Here is a 19049-nt window from a genome sequence, read left to right as displayed (position 1 = left end):
TTGGTTGTTTTCATATTCTCCTGATGAGGATGGGATAAAAACCAACTACGTATCAAGCCCGACAGATGAAGCAAAAGCTCCACTGCTGTCACTCTTTTGTACAACAGCTCATCTAAGATTTGAGTTCTGCCCACTCATCCTCATCATTTCCTAAACCAACATCTCCTCTTTCACTCAGAGCCGTTTTTTAAAATCTTGAATACCTCTCACATTGTGAAGCGCTGCTCAGAAAGGCCACCGTGCCGGAGAACAAATGATTATACTCCGGCGCAACTCATCAAACAGAGCACTTGATATCTCAGACAAGTGAGTTTAATAGCTGCCAGCGCTTGACCTTCTTCACAGGGCCTTCATTTTAGTCACTCTCCAGCAATTTCAAATTGAAACGGAGCAACAGCAACTAGCGAACATGTTCTGAGAGAGAGACAGAGAGAGTTAGACAGACAGAGAGAGAGGCACTTTGGAGATTTTCTCCCCCTTCCTTGGGGACTTCTGTCTATCCCTGGTATCACTGACTGATTTGGGACGGGGTGTCCCTTTGGATCAGAGTGTGTCTCACAGTGCTGTGTTTGTGAGTGCAAGGAGGGACTGCAGATTACCCCGCTCGTGGGATATATCCGAGGATGCTCTGACTATCCGGGGCTTCAGGGGTGTAGCTGCAGATTGAGATTTGATGTTCACTGTGACAGTGCATCAGAGCAAAGCAGCAGGTGAAAATAATCCATCTTCCACTCTGTGATTTATGGATGCAATTCCTCGGGTTTGACACCAGTTGCAGGAGCTCCCTTGGAGCAAATCAGCAACAGATAATAGAGTTTGGAGGAGGACCAGACAAATGAAAATCTTATGGCTACACCACGTGGTTTTAACATGAAACCCAGAACTGAGCCTTTATCCACCTCCCCCACCACTAAATAACCGGCCCTCATCCTCTATTACGAATATCCCAACATTCATAAGTGAATCTATTGACAATTACAATTATGGAGAGTGATTGAGCTCGTCCCTCAAGTTCCACCGCCTGCTCCTAAAACATGCAGCAGGTTCTGTAAATGGAACAATTAAGATAATTGACTGTACAAGCCCATTAATAAAGCGTGCTAGCAGCTCGGAGCAGCGATTAGATTAATACTCATAATGGAGAAGCCCTTGTTCCTCCATTGTTCTCCATTTGCCCTCTTCATTCCAGGTGCCAGTCATATCCTGAGAGCAGTGTTTCATGTTGGATTGAGATCAGTGAAAAAGCAACAGCACACAGTGGCATGAATTCATCCAAACACTTTTGAGTTCTATGAAGTAATCAAATAGAAAGCTGTACAGACAAAACAGCCCATTTCTCATGGGAAGCAAACTTCCCAAAAAAAAAACACACGATAAGACTCGAAGGGAAGAAAAGGCAGCTCTCCCAAAGCTTGCCTGCTATGTTTACATCTCATTTTGGAAAAGGGAAACAAGCACTATTACTCAAGTGAAACCCACACTCTGTGGGCATGGAGGTGGCAGGAATGCTAAGTTCCTGTTTGGCAGGGAGACAAACACGCTGAAAAGTTTCTCTTCAAACTACCACACTGAGATAAACCATCTGACAAACATCCTGACACACGATTCTGATACAAACAAGCCAGACTGTGCAAGGGCCACTAATAACTCTTAAAACAATATGGTTGTTAGGGCGAGGGCAGGCTGAGGAGGCAAAGTGTAGGAATAACGCTACTCCAGAATCTCTGAGAGGTTTGTGTGTTGTGTGAAGCCAGGCGGTTGGCTGTGGGAAAAGATCTTTACTGCCTTGTTCTTGGCTGACATGTCAACTAGTCCAACAGAAACTACATTCACAAATCCAGAAGAGGGCACCAGCTATGTAAATAGAAGTCACAAACATGTCATGTAACTTCTACTGTGTTTCAAGTGACACATCCTCACAAAAGAAAACCACATCAGCTCAAGAATACAAACAGTACCAGGATTATTCAAAGCAGCAGCATCTGCTGTTGAAAAATAAAGTCAATGTGAAAGCTCCAAAAACAAGAGTGGCCACATGAGGTTTGAAAAAATGAGTCAGATCCAACTGACTTCCATGTTGCTTCTTACTTCAAAGCATAAATGAACAAAGAGATTCAGTGCAACACCAGGAGATGGGTTTTTATGACTTAAGTCCTTTAAATTAAAGCTTCACACTCAATGTGTTTGTTTGTGTCGTATATATGTACATCCTGTGTTTGCAGTGAGGAGTCAGTCATGGTTGGTGGAAGGCAATTGTCTTAGTAATAATACCTTTCTGTGTGTTTTACTGGATGGGGTGGTCAATTCTATAACATCCAGTGTAAGGATAGTGTTACAAGCACAACATACACTCACACACTCTATATGGGTCTGTGGGCCACCCAGAATATCAGTATGGTCGTCCTACAGTCCTACGCCCATCTCTCCTGGCCTCTTATGTGGCTGGAGCATGGAATGGACTGAAGCTTGTGCTATTAAATGTTCCTTTTCTTCAGATGTTATTCTACAGAACACCGGGCCCTCTTCTCTGTGGTCTGTCCAATTCATTCAAAAATGATATGCATTCCTCAGACGCTTACAACTAGCCGCACTCCAAGCCAAGCGGGACAGGTTGCACTGCCAGAGGCAAGAACGCTGGTAAAGCGGACACACTTATTGGACATTGCTTTAGTGAAAATATAAGACACAATACCACAGTTACAAGTTTTAGAGCATATTACTTGGCAGGGAGACAAGTACATTTTTTTCCCTTTCTAATAAAACAGCAGCTGCTTCGGGTTTGTCCTATTTCTGACCATTTGCAGTAAGAGCCCCTTCATGATGTCTGTAACAGAAGACAAGCCAAATACCTTCTGAGTCAACACAACCCTGATCCATCCTGCAGTTGGAAAACAAATAAACACGGCTCACGCTAGGCAGCCCTGGCAAATCCACTCAGGAATTTCAAACACTCCTGAATTTATTTTCCATGAGGTCTTTGGAGCAATCAAAGAGGTCAATTTTGCTTGGAAAGAGAAAAATATTAGGTAAATATTTTCAGGGAAGCTGGTCATATTTGAAATGAAATGGCTTCCCTCTTCACCCCTGGCCTCTGTTTTCCAAACATACACACACACGCAGAATATATATACACAAACAGCTTTTCTTTAGACACAGTCCAGGTTTTTTAGAGTGATCGCTGCGGCTCCCCTTCCACCAAACCAACTGACACGCTTGTTTATTTTTCCCATGCCCACTTTAAATTCCAACATTTTCCCAACCTGCTTGAAAAGGCCTGTGTGTTCCCCGCCAAGAGGACAAAAAAAGTAGGAAAATATCAACAAGTTGTCATTTACATCAGAACAAAAACAAACAAACCAGGAGAAAGGAGCTGCTAAGGAGGTCCAAGGTTTTTTTTTGCACCACAAATCCTCCTCATGTGGCTTCAGGCAGCCTGCCAGCTAAATCTAATATGGATTTATATACAAAGAAAGTGCTTAGTTTAACATAATGAATATTTAATCATGCATGGACCCTGTAAAGCAATTTTGCAGAAATAATTGAAAGCAGACTTTGTCTCGAGGCTCGAGGAAAAAAAAAAAAAAAAAAAAAGCAACAGCTAAACTGTTGACCCAAAGGAGCCCAAAAATCTCACGCTGGATTAAATGTCTACACTGCTGGCATACACTCTGATAAATGAGGTTAGGAATCTGGGGTGGAATCAGCGGGTGTTAAATCTGCTGATTCTGTCAGGGTGAGAGAACACATGGATGCGTGGCTGTGAACATAACACATGCACATGTTGGGCAGCTTCATCCCACATCCCCCGGCTGTCCATTTTTAAGTGTTTGTATATTGATTCAGTGAGTCAGGCAAGTAAGGAGTCTCTGAATCACCTGTATAAAACTCAAAGCTAGCATAAACCTCTGAAATCATCTCACAGCCATTCAGACAAGAGACTCTTTCACACAGCCTGCCTGTTTGTGGTGGGTCTGTGGCATGAGGATAGCATTGTGCAGTTCTGTGTTAAAGGTACAGGAATCGAGCACCGGGGACTGTTGTTTGCCACATATTAAAGGAGAAATGGACAGATACTGACCGATATGAACATCCATTCCAGAGTGGAGCAATTTGTATAATATGTGTAAGGAGCTACTAACAAGAGAAAGAAGAGCTTCAATCATCTCTTTTTGCATCAACAAATATGCAAGACCTTAATAAACGTTAAATAGTTAAATCCCTTTGTGCCGCTCAGGTTGATGTCCACCAGGACACCTTTTCTTTTTTACAAACTCGAAAAATATTACATCATATGAAATGCTAAGCACTCGTGATTTCACTCCTTTGTGATTATTAGCAGTCATAATAGCATTAACAAAGCAACTGTGATGATAACACTGCACAGCCTCAGGTCACAGAAACATACAAGAAAAAGCTAAACTTGTTTAGAAAAAAATTAAAGGGGGGGGGCATAAGCGGATTTGAGGGAAAGTGTTCACTTATGCAAAATAAAACAGGTTATCAGGTCTATTTGGTGATTCCCTGGCACCCTTAATAAATCAGCTTAGGGTGCGGCCTAACGGCTTCATTCACCCCCACAAATCTCTGCACTGCAATAACATGCGCCAGCGAGCACAGATTAATTTAATAACTCTTTAATATTCTCTGTGAAAAAGAACAGGAGACCGACGAGTCCGGAGCATATGGGGAGGGTGCTGAAGGGGGCTATCTGTGGAATAGGATATTGCTGCAGCAACAGATTGAATATTACGTAATGATGTCATTTATATTCTATTCGAAGTGCTAGCTTCCCAGACTGGGGACTCAAGCAGAGCTGGGGATTTGTCTGTGATAGAGTGTAATATTGAGAGAGAAAAAAAAAAGTTTGTGGGTACGGTCGGCACGAATAAGGCGAGAGGTGAGCAGACAGTGTTACAGGATGGAGACTGAAAATCTGACAGCAAGCGACCACAAAACTTCTGTCAGATAATTAACAACCTGTTCTGGGTTCACACCTTTATAAGAACAGTGCACTGTGGAAAAGACTTGAAACTGGTTTATGTGAATGAAAGGTTACGAGAGGCTTCTTAGTAAGCTTAGCTGCAAACAGTTTGAACATGCATCCTTAATAAATGTAAAAAGGAGTAAAGGTGCAGTGTAGGACACCATGTTGAGCGAGTTTTAATGTTACATTTATCCTAAATGAAACAGTACAACATTTAGATGGGAATTTATAATTCCAAACTTTTTATTGCCCAGTGCGTAAGAGATCCCTCTAAGCAGCCCAACAGAACAATGATGTCTGTTTCCCATTTTAATATCCTGTAATCAGCAAAATGAGGCTTATCAAAATGACAAAAACGTCTGCATCCGAAACAAGTGCTGAACACGTCAGATGGCAAAGCGGTGAGAGGGGAAGAGGTGAAGCTGGGAAAGAATAAACAGAGCTTGCAGACGTTGTAATGAGAATTTGCTCCATTTGGCAGTAGCCTGCAGCAAAGGTCTCCCATCTGTTTCCTATTGGAGAGGGAGTCAACAGTTTGGAGGGGAGAGGAGGCAGAGGAGGATGTGCAAGAATGAACGGACCACAGTGACATCTGGTGGCCGCAGTGGGTAACATATAAGAGAGCATGTGGAGGGAGGTAAGAATTCACAGGTTATATTCAGGTTTAAACTTAATTAAAAAGAATTTTAAGAAGAAAGAAAAGAAAAAAATATATTTATAACATATGAGGAAACACAAAATAACCTGAATTGCCTCCATATTTACTTCTATCTTAAGGGACTGAGAATGCAAAAGTTAAATATTTTAATTGTCCCAGGACATAGCCGTTTCTTCAAAGATCATGGGAGCTGGTCAGCAGTGACAAAAGATTTATTTGCGTATCAAGTGACGGTCATTTGTGCAGGAAGATTAAACACTAAGGTCAATGTTGAATCTGTGAAAGCACTCAACAAAGAATGGCAGTACAGTTGTTATTAATGTGTGTGTTTAAACTGGGTACACACTCTCATGTTTAGTGTGTGTGTGTGTGTGTGTGTGTGTGTGTGTGTGTGTGTGTGTGTGTGTGTGTGTGTGTGTGTGTGTGTGTGTGTGTGTGTGTGTGTGTGTGTGTGTGTGTGTGTGTGTGTGTGTGTGTGTGTGTGTGTGTGTGTGTGTGTGTGTGTGTGTGTGTGTGCTAAGGGGGTGTGAGAGGCTTTTAGCAAGATCAACAAGCAAGGCGGGTAAACAGGCTCAACAGTGGCTATCACCTGCCTGTGGAGGATGTTATAGCTTTACCCAGCACACACACAGGCCCTGCCTTTACCTTTCAACCTATGACAACAAGATAAAAGTTGACTTTCACATGGAGTGACGGAGTTAATGCTGATGCCTTTTTTGTTGTTGTTGTTTTAGAGTCACATCAATCTACAGAACCATCAATGAAATTAAGGTAATTATGTCTATATTGTAATTGTTTGCATCACTTTAGCAAAACATCCTCACACAACACATCAAATCCCAAAACTGTGGTTATTTGGGAAAGGTGATGGGCTACGAAGGCCAAAAAAGGCTGTCAATAGACTCCAAACTTTCCTCTAGGAAACTTGTGTTTTACATATATATACATGTTACAGAGCAAACTTCTCCCATCCGCAACAAGCCTCTAGGCCGATTTCTTGGCTGCCATGGAGACAAGTCCCGCCTCACTATCAAACGTCCATGGATGCATTTATTCACACAACCACGATTGCTTTTAGTGTTCAACCACTGTTGTCGTTTGACCAATCCTGGCACTTTAATGCCTTTCAGCCACATGACAAGAAGAACGAAGCAAAACCATCCTATAAAAATAGAACTGTATTCTGAGCTCAGTCCGTACTCCTGCAAGTGCAGTAAAACCCCCATAAGATGAGGTTTTAAAGTCGTTTACATGGACACTGAGGTGCAGTCTGACAATTAACTGAGAAACACAGTGGCACACTACCAGCTTTGAAACGCCGCTGTTTACTCTGAACACACACACGGCTGTACACACACACACACACACACACACTCTGCTGACTCAGGAGGAGAGAGCAGTGGGAAAGTCAAGGGAGATGAAGTGGAAGATGGTGTTGACAAAGACGGCAGAGTGTAATGAACAGGGAGGGTTAAACCAACACATTTAGCTGTGACACTAATATTTAACTGATGATACCAGTATGTAAATAAACCGGCAGCAATCAGAAAATGTGCTCGCATTTATCAGCCAGAATGACGAAGACGAAGGAGAATCCTCCGCTCCCAAACACGCTGCTACATGTACATACTACACTAAACATCTGTAGTATTTGTTATCAGACTCAGACTCATTTAACTCCGTGTTGCTATGATTGCAGAGTAAACAGCAGAATCATGGCGTCCACTTCACAAAGTAATCACCCAGGAATGCTTCTCTGCATGCATTGTGTTAGGGAGGAAAGGCCGGGCCAGGTTCAGGTTTTACACCATACCTGCTGTGCAGTGTTCGTACTAAACTGAATGAGCAGTGTATTTATGGAATGCTATTGTTGGTATAAACGCAGTCACACAGCACACCGAGCATGATCAACACCTGCACGCCAGTCCAGATGTGACCCATGTAGAATACACACACACACACACCAATCAGCCACAAGTCATTCACATCATGTACACACACACACAAGCTGCATGGTCGCTTCTTATCATGCATCTTCTCCCCATATAAACAACCACGCACACACACAACATAAGAAACAGCACAACCAGACCAGCTTTCTTCGCTGCTCTAACCGGTGCACTAGTGCAGATGTTATGGCCGACACTTCAGGCCTCCCCCAGAGCCTTCCATATTTTTTTACTTCCTAACACCAGCTCTTTCTCTGCACAACATGTTATACTGTCTGTATACTGGGAGAAATCCCTCCTCCCCCTCTGAACGTGTAAATCACATGCTTACTGTGTTATAGACAAAGTGTCATTGCACAACAGTGATTTGTACTATGGCCAAACAAAAACAACCTTGAGTGATAACGTTGACCCTTGTTGTGGTTGTGTTGGCTTTGTGTGAAAAAGATGAGTGCCAATTAATTATATAATAATTTCCTGCACTCACCGAGTGTGATGCGTTCAGGAACCTCGTCACATGCTGGGCGGAGACGGCAGTTGCTTCACTCACTCAACAAGTGGATGGCTTCATGGCTTGACCTAAAAATTACACATAACATGCTGAAATGTACGTAAATATATTTAATTTTGTTTTTTTCATATAAACTTACCCACTGCAGGTATCGGTCTGTCCTCTTGTTTTCTTCCCACTCATAGGTACACGGCTACTTTATATTTTCCTAACTGCGTTTTAAATGCGGCCTGTACGCTACTAAAACTGACTGACGCGTTCATTTGCTTTAAGTTTAAACAGTAAATTTTGACATTTTCACAAATCAGTGCGTTAACGCCGATCTAAACGCTAATTAAACAGGTGCGCGAATGGACTGAACCATTCGGGTCACACTAGGGGTAGGGGGGGAGCCCCATCTTGGCGTCACCATGGTTACTGTGACTATGGCGCCTCCACGTGCAGTAAATGTATTGACTAATGTAAACGAAAGTCTTGTTTACATATATTTACATTACAAGTGTTTCAAATTTAAAGGGCGATTCAACAGAAAACAAAAACATAGCAGGATATTAATTAATATTAAATAATTATCAATACTCAAACATAAAAAAAAAATGATCCTGGATTCAAAAACTGTTCCCAGGGCTCTGAACATGGTGGCATGACTGACTACCTGCATATCATATAAACATCATATCCTGAATATGATCTAAAATCAGAGAGATAACTCGGAATATAATGTGCACCTAAAAACACTCCACAGTATTGATACAAACTCATAACAGTATGAAACAAATACTAAGTAATCTATATAGATTCACAGCTGATCTCGAATTTGCTATTTTCATGTATGGTAACAAATTTAGAATTTACAGCATAACATGATGTGAAAGTCTAACTTCCAGATGATTCCAACATGCAGATACTTATTAAAGTCTAATGTTTCCAAAGGCATCATATAATCACATGAACCAACTGTGATTTTGTCTTTCATCATGGCACCAAACAACTTGCTTGTTTTTCCACCTTTGTGTTTGCTCGTGTGTGTGTGTACAGGCTAACAAAACCCACCGAGCATCTGTGTGTCTACATTGTGTTTGTTCCACACTGAAAAGAAAATTATCCTGAAAGTAAAAGCCTCACACATCAAAAGTGCAGCACTTTGTAATCTGTCACTTTCACACAGCGGCGCACACACACACACACACACAAAGGTGACCCATCGAATACAACGTAGAAAAGCAAACACAAAAGTCCACAACGGATAAGAGGAGCTGTGTTTAAGCAGCCATTAGCAAGTGTTTGAGTTAAAGAAGCCATTTACCAAAGCAGTGCTGTCATGTGCTGTTTGCTCCAACACTGCTTAAAGCCTGGCTAATTACACAGGCAGGGACAGAAACGTCAATATTTTCAGAGGCGAGCCTGGAGAAGGGGTGAGATTGGCTGATAGTCGTTTCACACAGTCTCACCATTTCCAACTGGTTTTCAAGCTGGTTGGGCAACAACACAGGATTGACTTCCTGCAGGCATGCAGAGACAGCTACAGTACCAACCAATGGTCATTTCTGTTGAGAAACAAGGCTTCAGATCTGTCATAAATAAACCCCCTACTAACACACACTGAGGAAAGGGATTATTAAACACAGCTTTATTAGCCTAAATGCAGAGTACACACCATTTTACACCTACAACAAAGGAATTTACAAATCCTTTAAATCTGATTTTTAACAGAAAACACCACAAAACATTATTTTTTAACATTTACATTTTAAAATGCCAAGTGCCAGTGCATGTGTGTAAGCAGTCCGTGTGTGAGAGGAACTTAATCTTCAGTGGGCTCTAAATAGAAAAAAAAACTGTCACCACATTTGATCATCCAGTTTCAGTAAGCACATTGCCCTCCATACTCAATTTGCCAAGTGCACATCGCCCATTACCACGCACTCTTTTCAGCTTAATTTGCTGTAAAGAGAAAATGCAGCAGTTTCAATCTTAATGACGGCTCATCATCCAGGCAGGAAAGCAGTTCATCAAATCAGTGACCTCATCATCCTGGTTGTCCAGGCGTTCACTGTGAAATGATACCACTGAGGAGAGCAGGGCATCATGGGAAGCACAAGCTGTCTAAAGTCAGTGGCGGTGATTGAGTGGGCAGCATTAAAACGTCCGTAAGTGGATGACCGTCAAATTCAATGGATCGGTTCAGGTCTGCAAAGTAACTTCTAGAGAGCAAAGCGGATTATGAGGCGAAATGTGAAGCAGATATTCTGCACTGAGCTTCAATTATAGATGCTGTGACCCTCCTAAAGACATTTGGCGCCACCTGCTGTTCAGCCTGTAAACTGCACATACTTAGCTTTCTCTAACATTCTGTTTAGAGACACGTATGTAAATTTGCTTTTGTTCTTAGCAGTTTGAACCTTTAAGGATGACACTGCAGATCCTTAAAGCATTTGTGTGGAATTGTATGCAGCCAAAACTGCTAACAGAGAGCCAGTGCACCAGATGTTAGCAACACTGAGGACAGACTTTCTGTTGTACACTTTTGCCAGGTTGGGTTTGAGATTTCTCAACTGCTGACAGGTCAGAGTGATAATCAAACAAACAGTGTTGACCTGTCAGCAGGGCAAACAGAGCTGAGCCTAACGGTGAGGCACAGACTCCACTACCTGTCGAGATCAACACAACAACTGCAATGAAACACTTTTAAACCATCCAATACCACTGAACAAAAAACAGGTATCTAAACCTAATTGTAAATAATTGACAACATGAAGTTCACTACAACAAAAAGTTCACTAAAATTTGACACTCCTTAAAAGGAAGGAACATCACAGGTCTTTGTGTATGAATGGAATAATTGGCACCAAAGAGAAGTTTTTGCAATATATTGGAAAAAGCTTTATGTTGATTACTTACAGAAAACCTACACAACAGCCGAGATTTAACAGTAGCAGTTCTACACATCATGATTCTAAAACTGTGTTTTTGCAATCAGAAATATGTTCCAATATATAAACCCTGCAAGGAAAAAAAAGGAATATTATAAAAAAAGGTTCTAAAGCGCAAATATTATACTCTTTGGGTACAAGACAGTCAAAAATAATTATATGATGTCACATCGGGCTGTTTATACGTCCATGTCTTTAAGCAGTAACGGTTCCAGCATTTAAAAAGGAAAACTTACATGTGAAACATTCTACACACTACAAATATTCTACGTTCATGATTAAGTTATACATTGCACCCTAATAATTTGCAGTAAGATAAGATATAATACAAAAACTGTGACTTTCAAAAAGCTGCATAGTTTCCCTTCATTCAGGTGAAGAAAAATGTTCTTTCATATGTACAGCATCTTATGGCTTCCTGCGTCTGGAAAGAAAATAAAAAATATTAATGAAGATGTTTTAACATTGGTCTGTGCTAATTGTACATGAATGCACTTACTTTTGATAACTGGAACTTGTGCTTGCTACTGGAGCCTAAAGGAAGGAAAAGATTCAAGTTTATCTAGTCATACAAAAATCCTATAAAAAATAATTAGCTGTGGAATCTGAATGTAAAGTGCAGATTATAATTATCGAAGAACACAAAGTATAGATGAACAGAAACTTTTTTTTTTTTCTTTCTTACCCTGTTTTCCACGTCCTCAATGTGAACTGGTCCTTCTGCAGACCCTGAGCGCCTCTTGCGACTGAAATAAAGCGGCATGTGCACATATTTGATCAATTTCAACAACAAAACAGTAAAACATTTCTTATCAGATAAAAGACAGATAAAAAAAATACCCTGACGCAGTGGGACACTGTTGCTTTAGTGTCTCAATGTCGGTAAATTGAACAGCTTGTCCGCCGCCTCTGGTCTTGAAAACATTGCCCTGAGGAAGCAGAAGAAAAGAACCAATGACCAAAGGAGAACAGGAAGAAAAAGCTCATCACAACAGTGTGGAAATATCCAAAGCTATCCCCGGTGGGAAATCCAACTGAACATAAGTCAAACTCATGCAAGATATACATTAAAAAAAAAAATCACAACTGTGAAATTAAAGTGAATTTTTACCTTGATCAGTTTGGTCTCGATCTCCCCGTCAGAGGCAAGCTCTTGGTGTCTAAGCACATATTTGTGGCATTTAGACAGAGCTTTCTCGTTAGGGGTCGACACCTTGATTGCATTGGGTATGATTGGCTGCATGACAGTGTCTAGGTCCAAATTAGAGGGTGGTTTGTGGTCTACCCATTTCTCCCCACCCGCAGACTGTGAGCGCCTGTGCATTGGACGAACTGGAGGTGCCGTCTGGTGATCCCAGTGTGAGAAAGACAAACCAGGAAGTTATTCGCATGTGACACCATTTGGAAGTTGGTCGTTGGGGTTAGTAGTGAAGTTTGGCGACTACGATGGGTGTTAGTTTGCAGCAAAAACACGTGTATTACTGGAAGTCTTTTTGTTTAGACATACATTTGCCACTTTTCTGAGGATCACCCACCCCCTGTAATTCAAATTGCATCCAAAACAAGTTGATTTGTCAGTAATACACAGTTTTAGTGACTAAAACCATGCAACGCATTGAGTGAACTTGCATGCAAAGCACAAACACAGAACTACATATTAGACAGTAATCAAGTCCTGTCATTCATTGTGTGGCTATAATTACCTGATTATCATAATAAAATGACAGCTCTAGTCTCTTAAGATGTGAGGATATTAATATGTTAGTATTGTTTATAGACAGGTGTGTGCGTGTGTTTACGTTAGTGTTATAATTTAGGTTTTCATTTAAAATAATGTTATAAATGTCCGATAAAGGAAAAAGCAATTTTCAAGCACAGTGGACAATACACAGAACTACAAACATATCACTACCATACTCCTAAGGATGCAGCTCAAGCACAACAGATGGATCTGCCTCATACTCAGGTTATGAAAAACTGATGCAGTGTTTCTACTTAAGCAAACATCTACTAAAGCAGTTCTACATCACGGCACGATGCTACAGCTCTAGACTTGCAGAGAACAGCTAAACATATTTGGGACATCTATGTTCTAACACACTAACCCTTGTGCCTGCCTCTAGGTCTAGCCCATAGACAAGAGTCATAGCAGAGGCTTCAGTGCCCGGGGCCCAGCGCTGGCCTCTCCTGCGGCCCACGCTGTTGACGGCTGGAGTCTGGCTCCTTGACTGGGGAGTTGAAGGGTATCTAGTCTGGCTGCTTGGGTCTACAGGGAACTTATGCTCCCACTCAGAGATGCAGGAGGCCACTGAAGGATAGGTTGGGGAGGAGGAGGAGGAGGAAGAGGAGGGTGTGGAGGGGGGGTAAGCATCCTGAACTGCCCTAACTCTGGCTCGATTTTGGTGGGAAGGAGTTTGGTTGTAGTCCTGGAGTGATGAGGGGAATGGGTATTGAGGTAGTGAGGATGTTAGGGGGTGCTCCAAATGAACACATGTGTACACGGAAAGAAAAGAAGGAAGGAAAGAAAGCACGTGTCCAGTTAGATCAGAAGTCATGTTTAGGACTATCACAATATTCATTAGTTGCATGCAAAATTTCCACATTATGTAAAGATAACAGATTAATGTGGGCCGTATTACAGAACAGATAACTCACAGGAAGTGGCGATGGCGAGGCAGACCTCTTCTGGGCAACATTGCGATCTCTCTCCCTGGAGGGCCTCTCAGGCTTCTCTGGACGGTCAGTGGGACAGACGCCACTGCTGCTCTCTGTCACAATAGCTTTGAGCTGCTTCAGCTTTTCATCCTTCACCCATAACTTGTTCTGCATCTCCAGCTGCTTGGCGTTCACTCGCCTCTCCTAAAACACACCAGCACAAAAGCAGTGAAAGAACACCCTCACCAATTAACCCTGTACAATGGTGGCTGCAGGGGCATAGCCCGCATCTGTACTTACACACTCCTTCTCCCACTTGAGCTTTGTGTCTGTCACCATGCCCTGCATGCGCTGCTCCATGCGCCTCCTCTCCGACAGTTCTCTCTGCAGCCTCTGCTCCCGGGTCTCCAGCTCCTGCCTCAGTGACCGCTTGTCCTGCTCATACATGTCTGTTGTCCTCTGCAGGATATCGACCTAATGAAAAGAACCAACGGTGTGAGTAAAGCAAAAAATCACTTAAGAAACAACCAAGAAAACGTGAAATAAACACATGAATTTGTACCTTATACTCCAGAGTTTTGGACTTCTTCTCTAATCGTTCTATCTCTGTTCTCTGGTTGGCGATGAGTTTGTCTTTCTCACCAAGTTTGCTTCTTTGATCGTGAAGGAAGGTTTCCTTTGCACTAAGCTGACTGTCAAACTGCTGAAGCACGGACCTCAGTGTATTGGCTGTAGGAAGAAAAGACAGTAGTATCAAGTAAAACTAGAAATATTACTGATTTATCACTGCTCAGGAATTATGTAGGCATCTACACAGGATACTGTTTGGGCTGTAAGAAAATGTCTTATACCAGTTTTGGTGAACTCCTGCGTCATCATCTGGCGGATTCGTTGCCTCCTTTCCAGGACCTCAATGAGTCTGGGCAGCGTCTGATCATCAGCTGGATCCACCAGCTCACAGGGTGGCAGGGTTGGGAGGCTTTCCATGAGCTGATTCAGCAGGACTGGATCATCTAGAGTATGAATAGGTCAAGTTTTGGTTAAAGGTTCTGTGAAGTTTGAAACGTCTTGTACACAAACCAGCTATATTTATGTTATTAGATGTGTATGAATACAGAATGAATACATCAGTCATCGTGAGCTAGCACAACAGACTGAAGGTTGACATACCGGCATTACTGGGACCTCCTCGTTCTTCCAGACGACGTGACAACTCTTCCTTGAATGCCTGGTTTCTGTGTCTGCGCCCTGGGGCAAGGCCATAGATTGGCCGGTCAACGGGCCGAGCCACTTCCACCTCCTGAGTCATTTCTGCAAATCGCATCACCAGCTGCAGCAGCATATACATTTGACAATGTTAGTAAAAGATTCTCTAAAACACCTCAGGTAAAATATATGTATATATATTTTCATCATATTAAATATTTATCTGGTTTGATTGCGAAGCGGTCAGCAGTGCAGTGCCTTACCATAGTTTCTTCATAATCATCAGCTTTTGGGTTGACACACACGATCATCCGAACTTTGCCTTCTCCATCAAAGTAGTTTTTGAAAAGATGTGTAATTTTAGAGTCCCTGTATGGCACCATCTATGATGAAAAGAAGCGCTCTGTGAAACTGCACTGACAGAAAATGAAATTGTTTATGCAATAATGATGAGATGAAGAAGAAAAAACTAACTCTATTGGTTCCACACATCTGGTTTTCACGCAGGACTTCTATACATGTACGCAGAGTCATCAGGGACTGGTTAATATTTCCTGTAAATGGCACATCATTAGAGATGCTTGGTGTCTGAACAAATGTTGTCACTACACACACATTGTAGCAACCTTCAGGGAAAAAGGTTAATCTTAGAGTGAGGCTCCACCGACCTGCTTCACGGAGACGGTTTCCCTCCGCTCTGGTTCTGCTGGTGCGCTCGCTGCCTGCCAGGTCAACTAAACACAGCTGACTCACATTCACCTGGTTTTTGTCCTGCAATTCAAGTCAGTATCACCAGTTTATACATACAAAATATATATTTAAAAAAAACGTATTTCAACAAGCAACTTTGGAGCTGCACCTGTAGTATGTGATCCCCATCAGCATCAAGTGGAGCCTGTGCCAGCTTGACTGTGAACACGCTGTGTGAGCGACTGGATTCACGGTTGAGCTCTGTATTGGCTATCCTTCTTTTCTTTTGTCCTAAGGCAGAACAGCTCGTTAACACCATCATTTTAGTGAAAATATCTAGATGTTTCCTTTAAAATAGGTATTACCACTCACCTTTCCAAAAGACTTCAAAGGCCTCCTCTGTAGATTTTACTTCAACTTCTGTGCAGCCAGCAACATACATGTTATGGTTCTGATCTTCACGAAGAATCTTGGATTGAGGAGGCCTATGACAAGTTCATTAAAACAATCAATACAGCAATAAAGTAAAGCAGTGACATGTAGCTTTAGTTAGCCAAGCATCAAAAGCTAAATGCCAATTAATCAATGTTATTATCAGTGTTAAGATAAAGTCTAGGAAGAGGGACATACATTCAGGGGTACAGCCACATGCACACAGGGTTTGCACATAAGCCATTTGAGCCATTCACAGGGACATTCAGGCATAAAAACACCAACACTAACAGAGAGCCAATCTTTATAGACAAGAGCCACCAACAGGACACAAAGCTAGTAAGCTACACCTACACTATTTACAGGGTTCTGGATTAATGGGATGGAAATGCACCAATGACCGACAGATTGCACTGATTCAGCTACAGCCACATTATGACTATGCAGCACTCTGTAAAGCTATTTTACTGGTCACATACACAAACTCATTCGTCCGCACAGGCGTGCCTCCACCGAGCCACCTAACAAAAACAGTAAGTGCAACATGGAACAATTTACTTATTGAGCAACTACAGGAATTACTACCACAACATTTGTAGTATGTTACTGTGTAGGTGTCACTGAGTGACATCAACAGGCACCACTTCGGAGAGCATATATTGATGTGTACTTACTTTGGTCTGATTGGGTCAAATGGAGCATCTTCAAGGAGATCATAGATGTAGTTGTTGTAGATCTCGACGTAGGACACAAAAACAGTGTAACAGCAATCTTCATCAACACCCTCACATTTACACGCCTGATCTGAGCTGATCATATCTGCAAACTCTGGATCAGCCCTCTGCCTAAAAAATATTAAAAAATATTAACCAGGACAACAACAAATGTGATATAATACAGTGAACCATAAGCACCCTGAATTCAGTTCAGGTAAATAATAGATATTATAGAGAGTGAAATAAATACCTGGCGGAAGGTGTTTTAGGAACCGACTGCTGACTGTCTCGCTTCTGTCTCTCCAGGAGAGCGTCAACTTGACTCTGGATCTCCAACCCATTTTTGTCATCTGGTTTAAACACCTGAAGATGTGCAAGAGAAGAAGATATGAGACATTTCAAATAAATATTCCACCCCTTCCCAACACTGTGACCCTGCAAAATAACCAAGAGGCTTACAAATCTTTTGGCCTGAAAGGGACCTATGCTGTTGAAGAGCATGTCAAGTGAACGGGGGAGGAGTCCACCTTCCCCAGGTGAGCCGGTCATGGTGAAGGTCTTACCACTTCCAGTAACACCATACGTAAACAGGAGACCTGTGGACCACATTTTACAATCAGGCATATATGTAGATGTTTTCTCAGACCATCAACACATGTAAATGCAGTCAGGTTTATTGATGATGAATAATTAATTCTGGGGACTTATCATATAGTTAATGCCTCAAACATCTTTAACTCACTTACCATTTTTACAGTGAATGAGGTCCTCCACCAATGGCTTAGCAACATCCTCAAAGAGCTCCATTTGAGTGGTATTAATACCAAATACTTTTTTGAAGGAGTATTGTGTCTTAAGAATAAACAAAAAACAAGAAACAGGGCAAATACAAATAAGACAATTATTATTGAAATGTATTTTGGTCATCACTAGTCCAAGAATGTTAACTGATATCGCATAGAAAAATAAAAATTAATGTCAGACAATAGGCTTTATATCATCGACAACACACTTACCTCCTTGTATTCCCCATTGCGGTTTGCTTTAAGGCCATCGGGAGCATGCAGCTGAATAGTGGAGCTGCTGATCACTTCAATGCAACACTCCTCATCTTCTGCTCCAAGGGGGCGTATACGGCAGTAGACCTACATTACATTGATAATAATAAAAAGTAAAAAACATAAAAATTAGTGATGCAACTACAAGGCCACAAGTAACGGTAATCATCTACATTATTGAATACACTGTGAATGATGTAGCAAATAAATCGGTCATCAAGATGCACAATGGGTTTAAATGACAGTAAGTTCCCACATATGACAGTGAGGAGCCAAGATGAGACCAAATGCCAGAATAAGCCTTGTGTAGCACATGCATGAAATGTAACAGTGAAACAAGCTTTACTCCATAATACTGTTATTTTGTGATCGAGGAGTAAATAATATTTACTTACTCCTACAGGATCTTTGTCTGTGTTGGTAGCCTTCTTTGGCAGAGGCCTCCGAGGAGTCTTTCCTTTGCTTTAAGTACAAAAAAAGCAATAAAAATGAATAAATATGTTGAAAAAGTCAATAGTTTAGCTTATGCATTCTGTTACATGGCAAAAAAAGCAGGCATCCACTGACTTATGCTAAAAGGTCAGAAAAATGTTTCTTAGTGATTTTGTGTGTCCTCAGGTGGAAACAGGAAACAGGACATTTTCGGGTAAAAAAGGCCAAACCATGTAACACAAGGTGTGTGGACATATGCACCTAAAACATACATGAATATGGGGTTGGCAAATGTTTAACTCTGTCAAAACTATGGGGAAATCCGATGTATGAATCAAATCTTACAGTCGGTTATGCTAACTTAGTAGCCACGTTAGCTCAGGTGTTATTTGCTACCAAAGATTAACAATTATCAGAAATTAATATTACATTTGTTACATCAAGCAGAGCGAAGTTGCGTTCTGTTTTAGTAAACACATTTGAGCAATCTGTATTAGTTAATTAGTCGATGCTAAACTCCTGCGACACCGTTGACCAGGTGCCAAAAAGTCAGCCTGGTGTTAGTAGTCTACACGGCGACAAGCTAACGTCACCTAGCTAACCTTTCAGATAATCACATCTCAAGTTCTAACATCTACGCACACACAAACCTAACATATCAAATGTACGTCACCAGAATACGTTAAACACACCGTGCGGTTAAAACATAACTATGTATCGAGTGTAAAAAGTAAAAGACCGTAATACTGACCCGGGTCTCTGCATTGTTTGTATTGCTAACCCCCTCTCCGCTAGTCACTGGAGCGTTTCTTCTCAATTTGAAAT

At 41.6% G+C, this 19049-nt stretch overlaps 1 protein-coding gene across 5 annotated transcripts; it reads right to left on the bottom strand.

Annotated features, from left to right (window-relative positions):
* Positions 1-10972: 10972 nt before the first annotated feature.
* LOC114433091 (kinesin-like protein KIF23) lies at positions 10973-19049 on the bottom strand. Of its 5 annotated transcripts, XM_028401400.1 has the most exons (24): positions 18976-19049; positions 18188-18254; positions 17751-17879; positions 17481-17586; positions 17194-17330; positions 16985-17097; positions 16693-16863; positions 16498-16539; positions 15959-16071; positions 15756-15877; positions 15565-15667; positions 15371-15450; positions 15160-15279; positions 14861-15020; positions 14542-14703; positions 14253-14419; positions 13991-14164; positions 13691-13894; positions 13141-13461; positions 12147-12380; positions 11876-11964; positions 11721-11781; positions 11535-11569; positions 10973-11459 (listed from the first exon to the last, which is right to left on the bottom strand). In XM_028401400.1, the coding sequence occupies exons 1-24, from the start codon at positions 18987-18989 to the stop codon at positions 11444-11446; spliced, it is 2940 nt and encodes a 979-aa protein (XP_028257201.1). In that variant the 5' UTR covers positions 18990-19049; the 3' UTR covers positions 10973-11443. The 5 variants fall into 5 exon arrangements, with proteins under 5 accessions (XP_028257201.1, XP_028257204.1, XP_028257202.1 ...); XM_028401403.1 differs by lacking the exon at positions 13141-13461; XM_028401401.1 differs by lacking the exon at positions 16498-16539.

The sequence above is a fragment of the Parambassis ranga genome, chromosome 3, assembly GCF_900634625.1.
Source record: "Parambassis ranga chromosome 3, fParRan2.1, whole genome shotgun sequence".
NCBI classification, from domain to species: Eukaryota; Metazoa; Chordata; class Actinopteri; family Ambassidae; genus Parambassis; species Parambassis ranga.
The sequence above is the reverse complement of the archived record's forward strand: the minus strand, read 5'-3'. Positions and strand labels throughout refer to the sequence as shown.

Coding starts and splice junctions, on each gene's coding strand:
- LOC114433091 (XM_028401400.1), bottom strand. Junction 16,864..16,984: donor CCTAAAACACCTTCCGCCAG/GTATTTATTTCA, acceptor AATATTTTTTAG/GCAGAGGGCTGATCCAGAGT. Junction 13,895..13,990: donor TCAAGTGGGAGAAGGAGTGT/GTAAGTACAGAT, acceptor GGTGTGTTTTAG/GAGAGGCGAGTGAACGCCAA.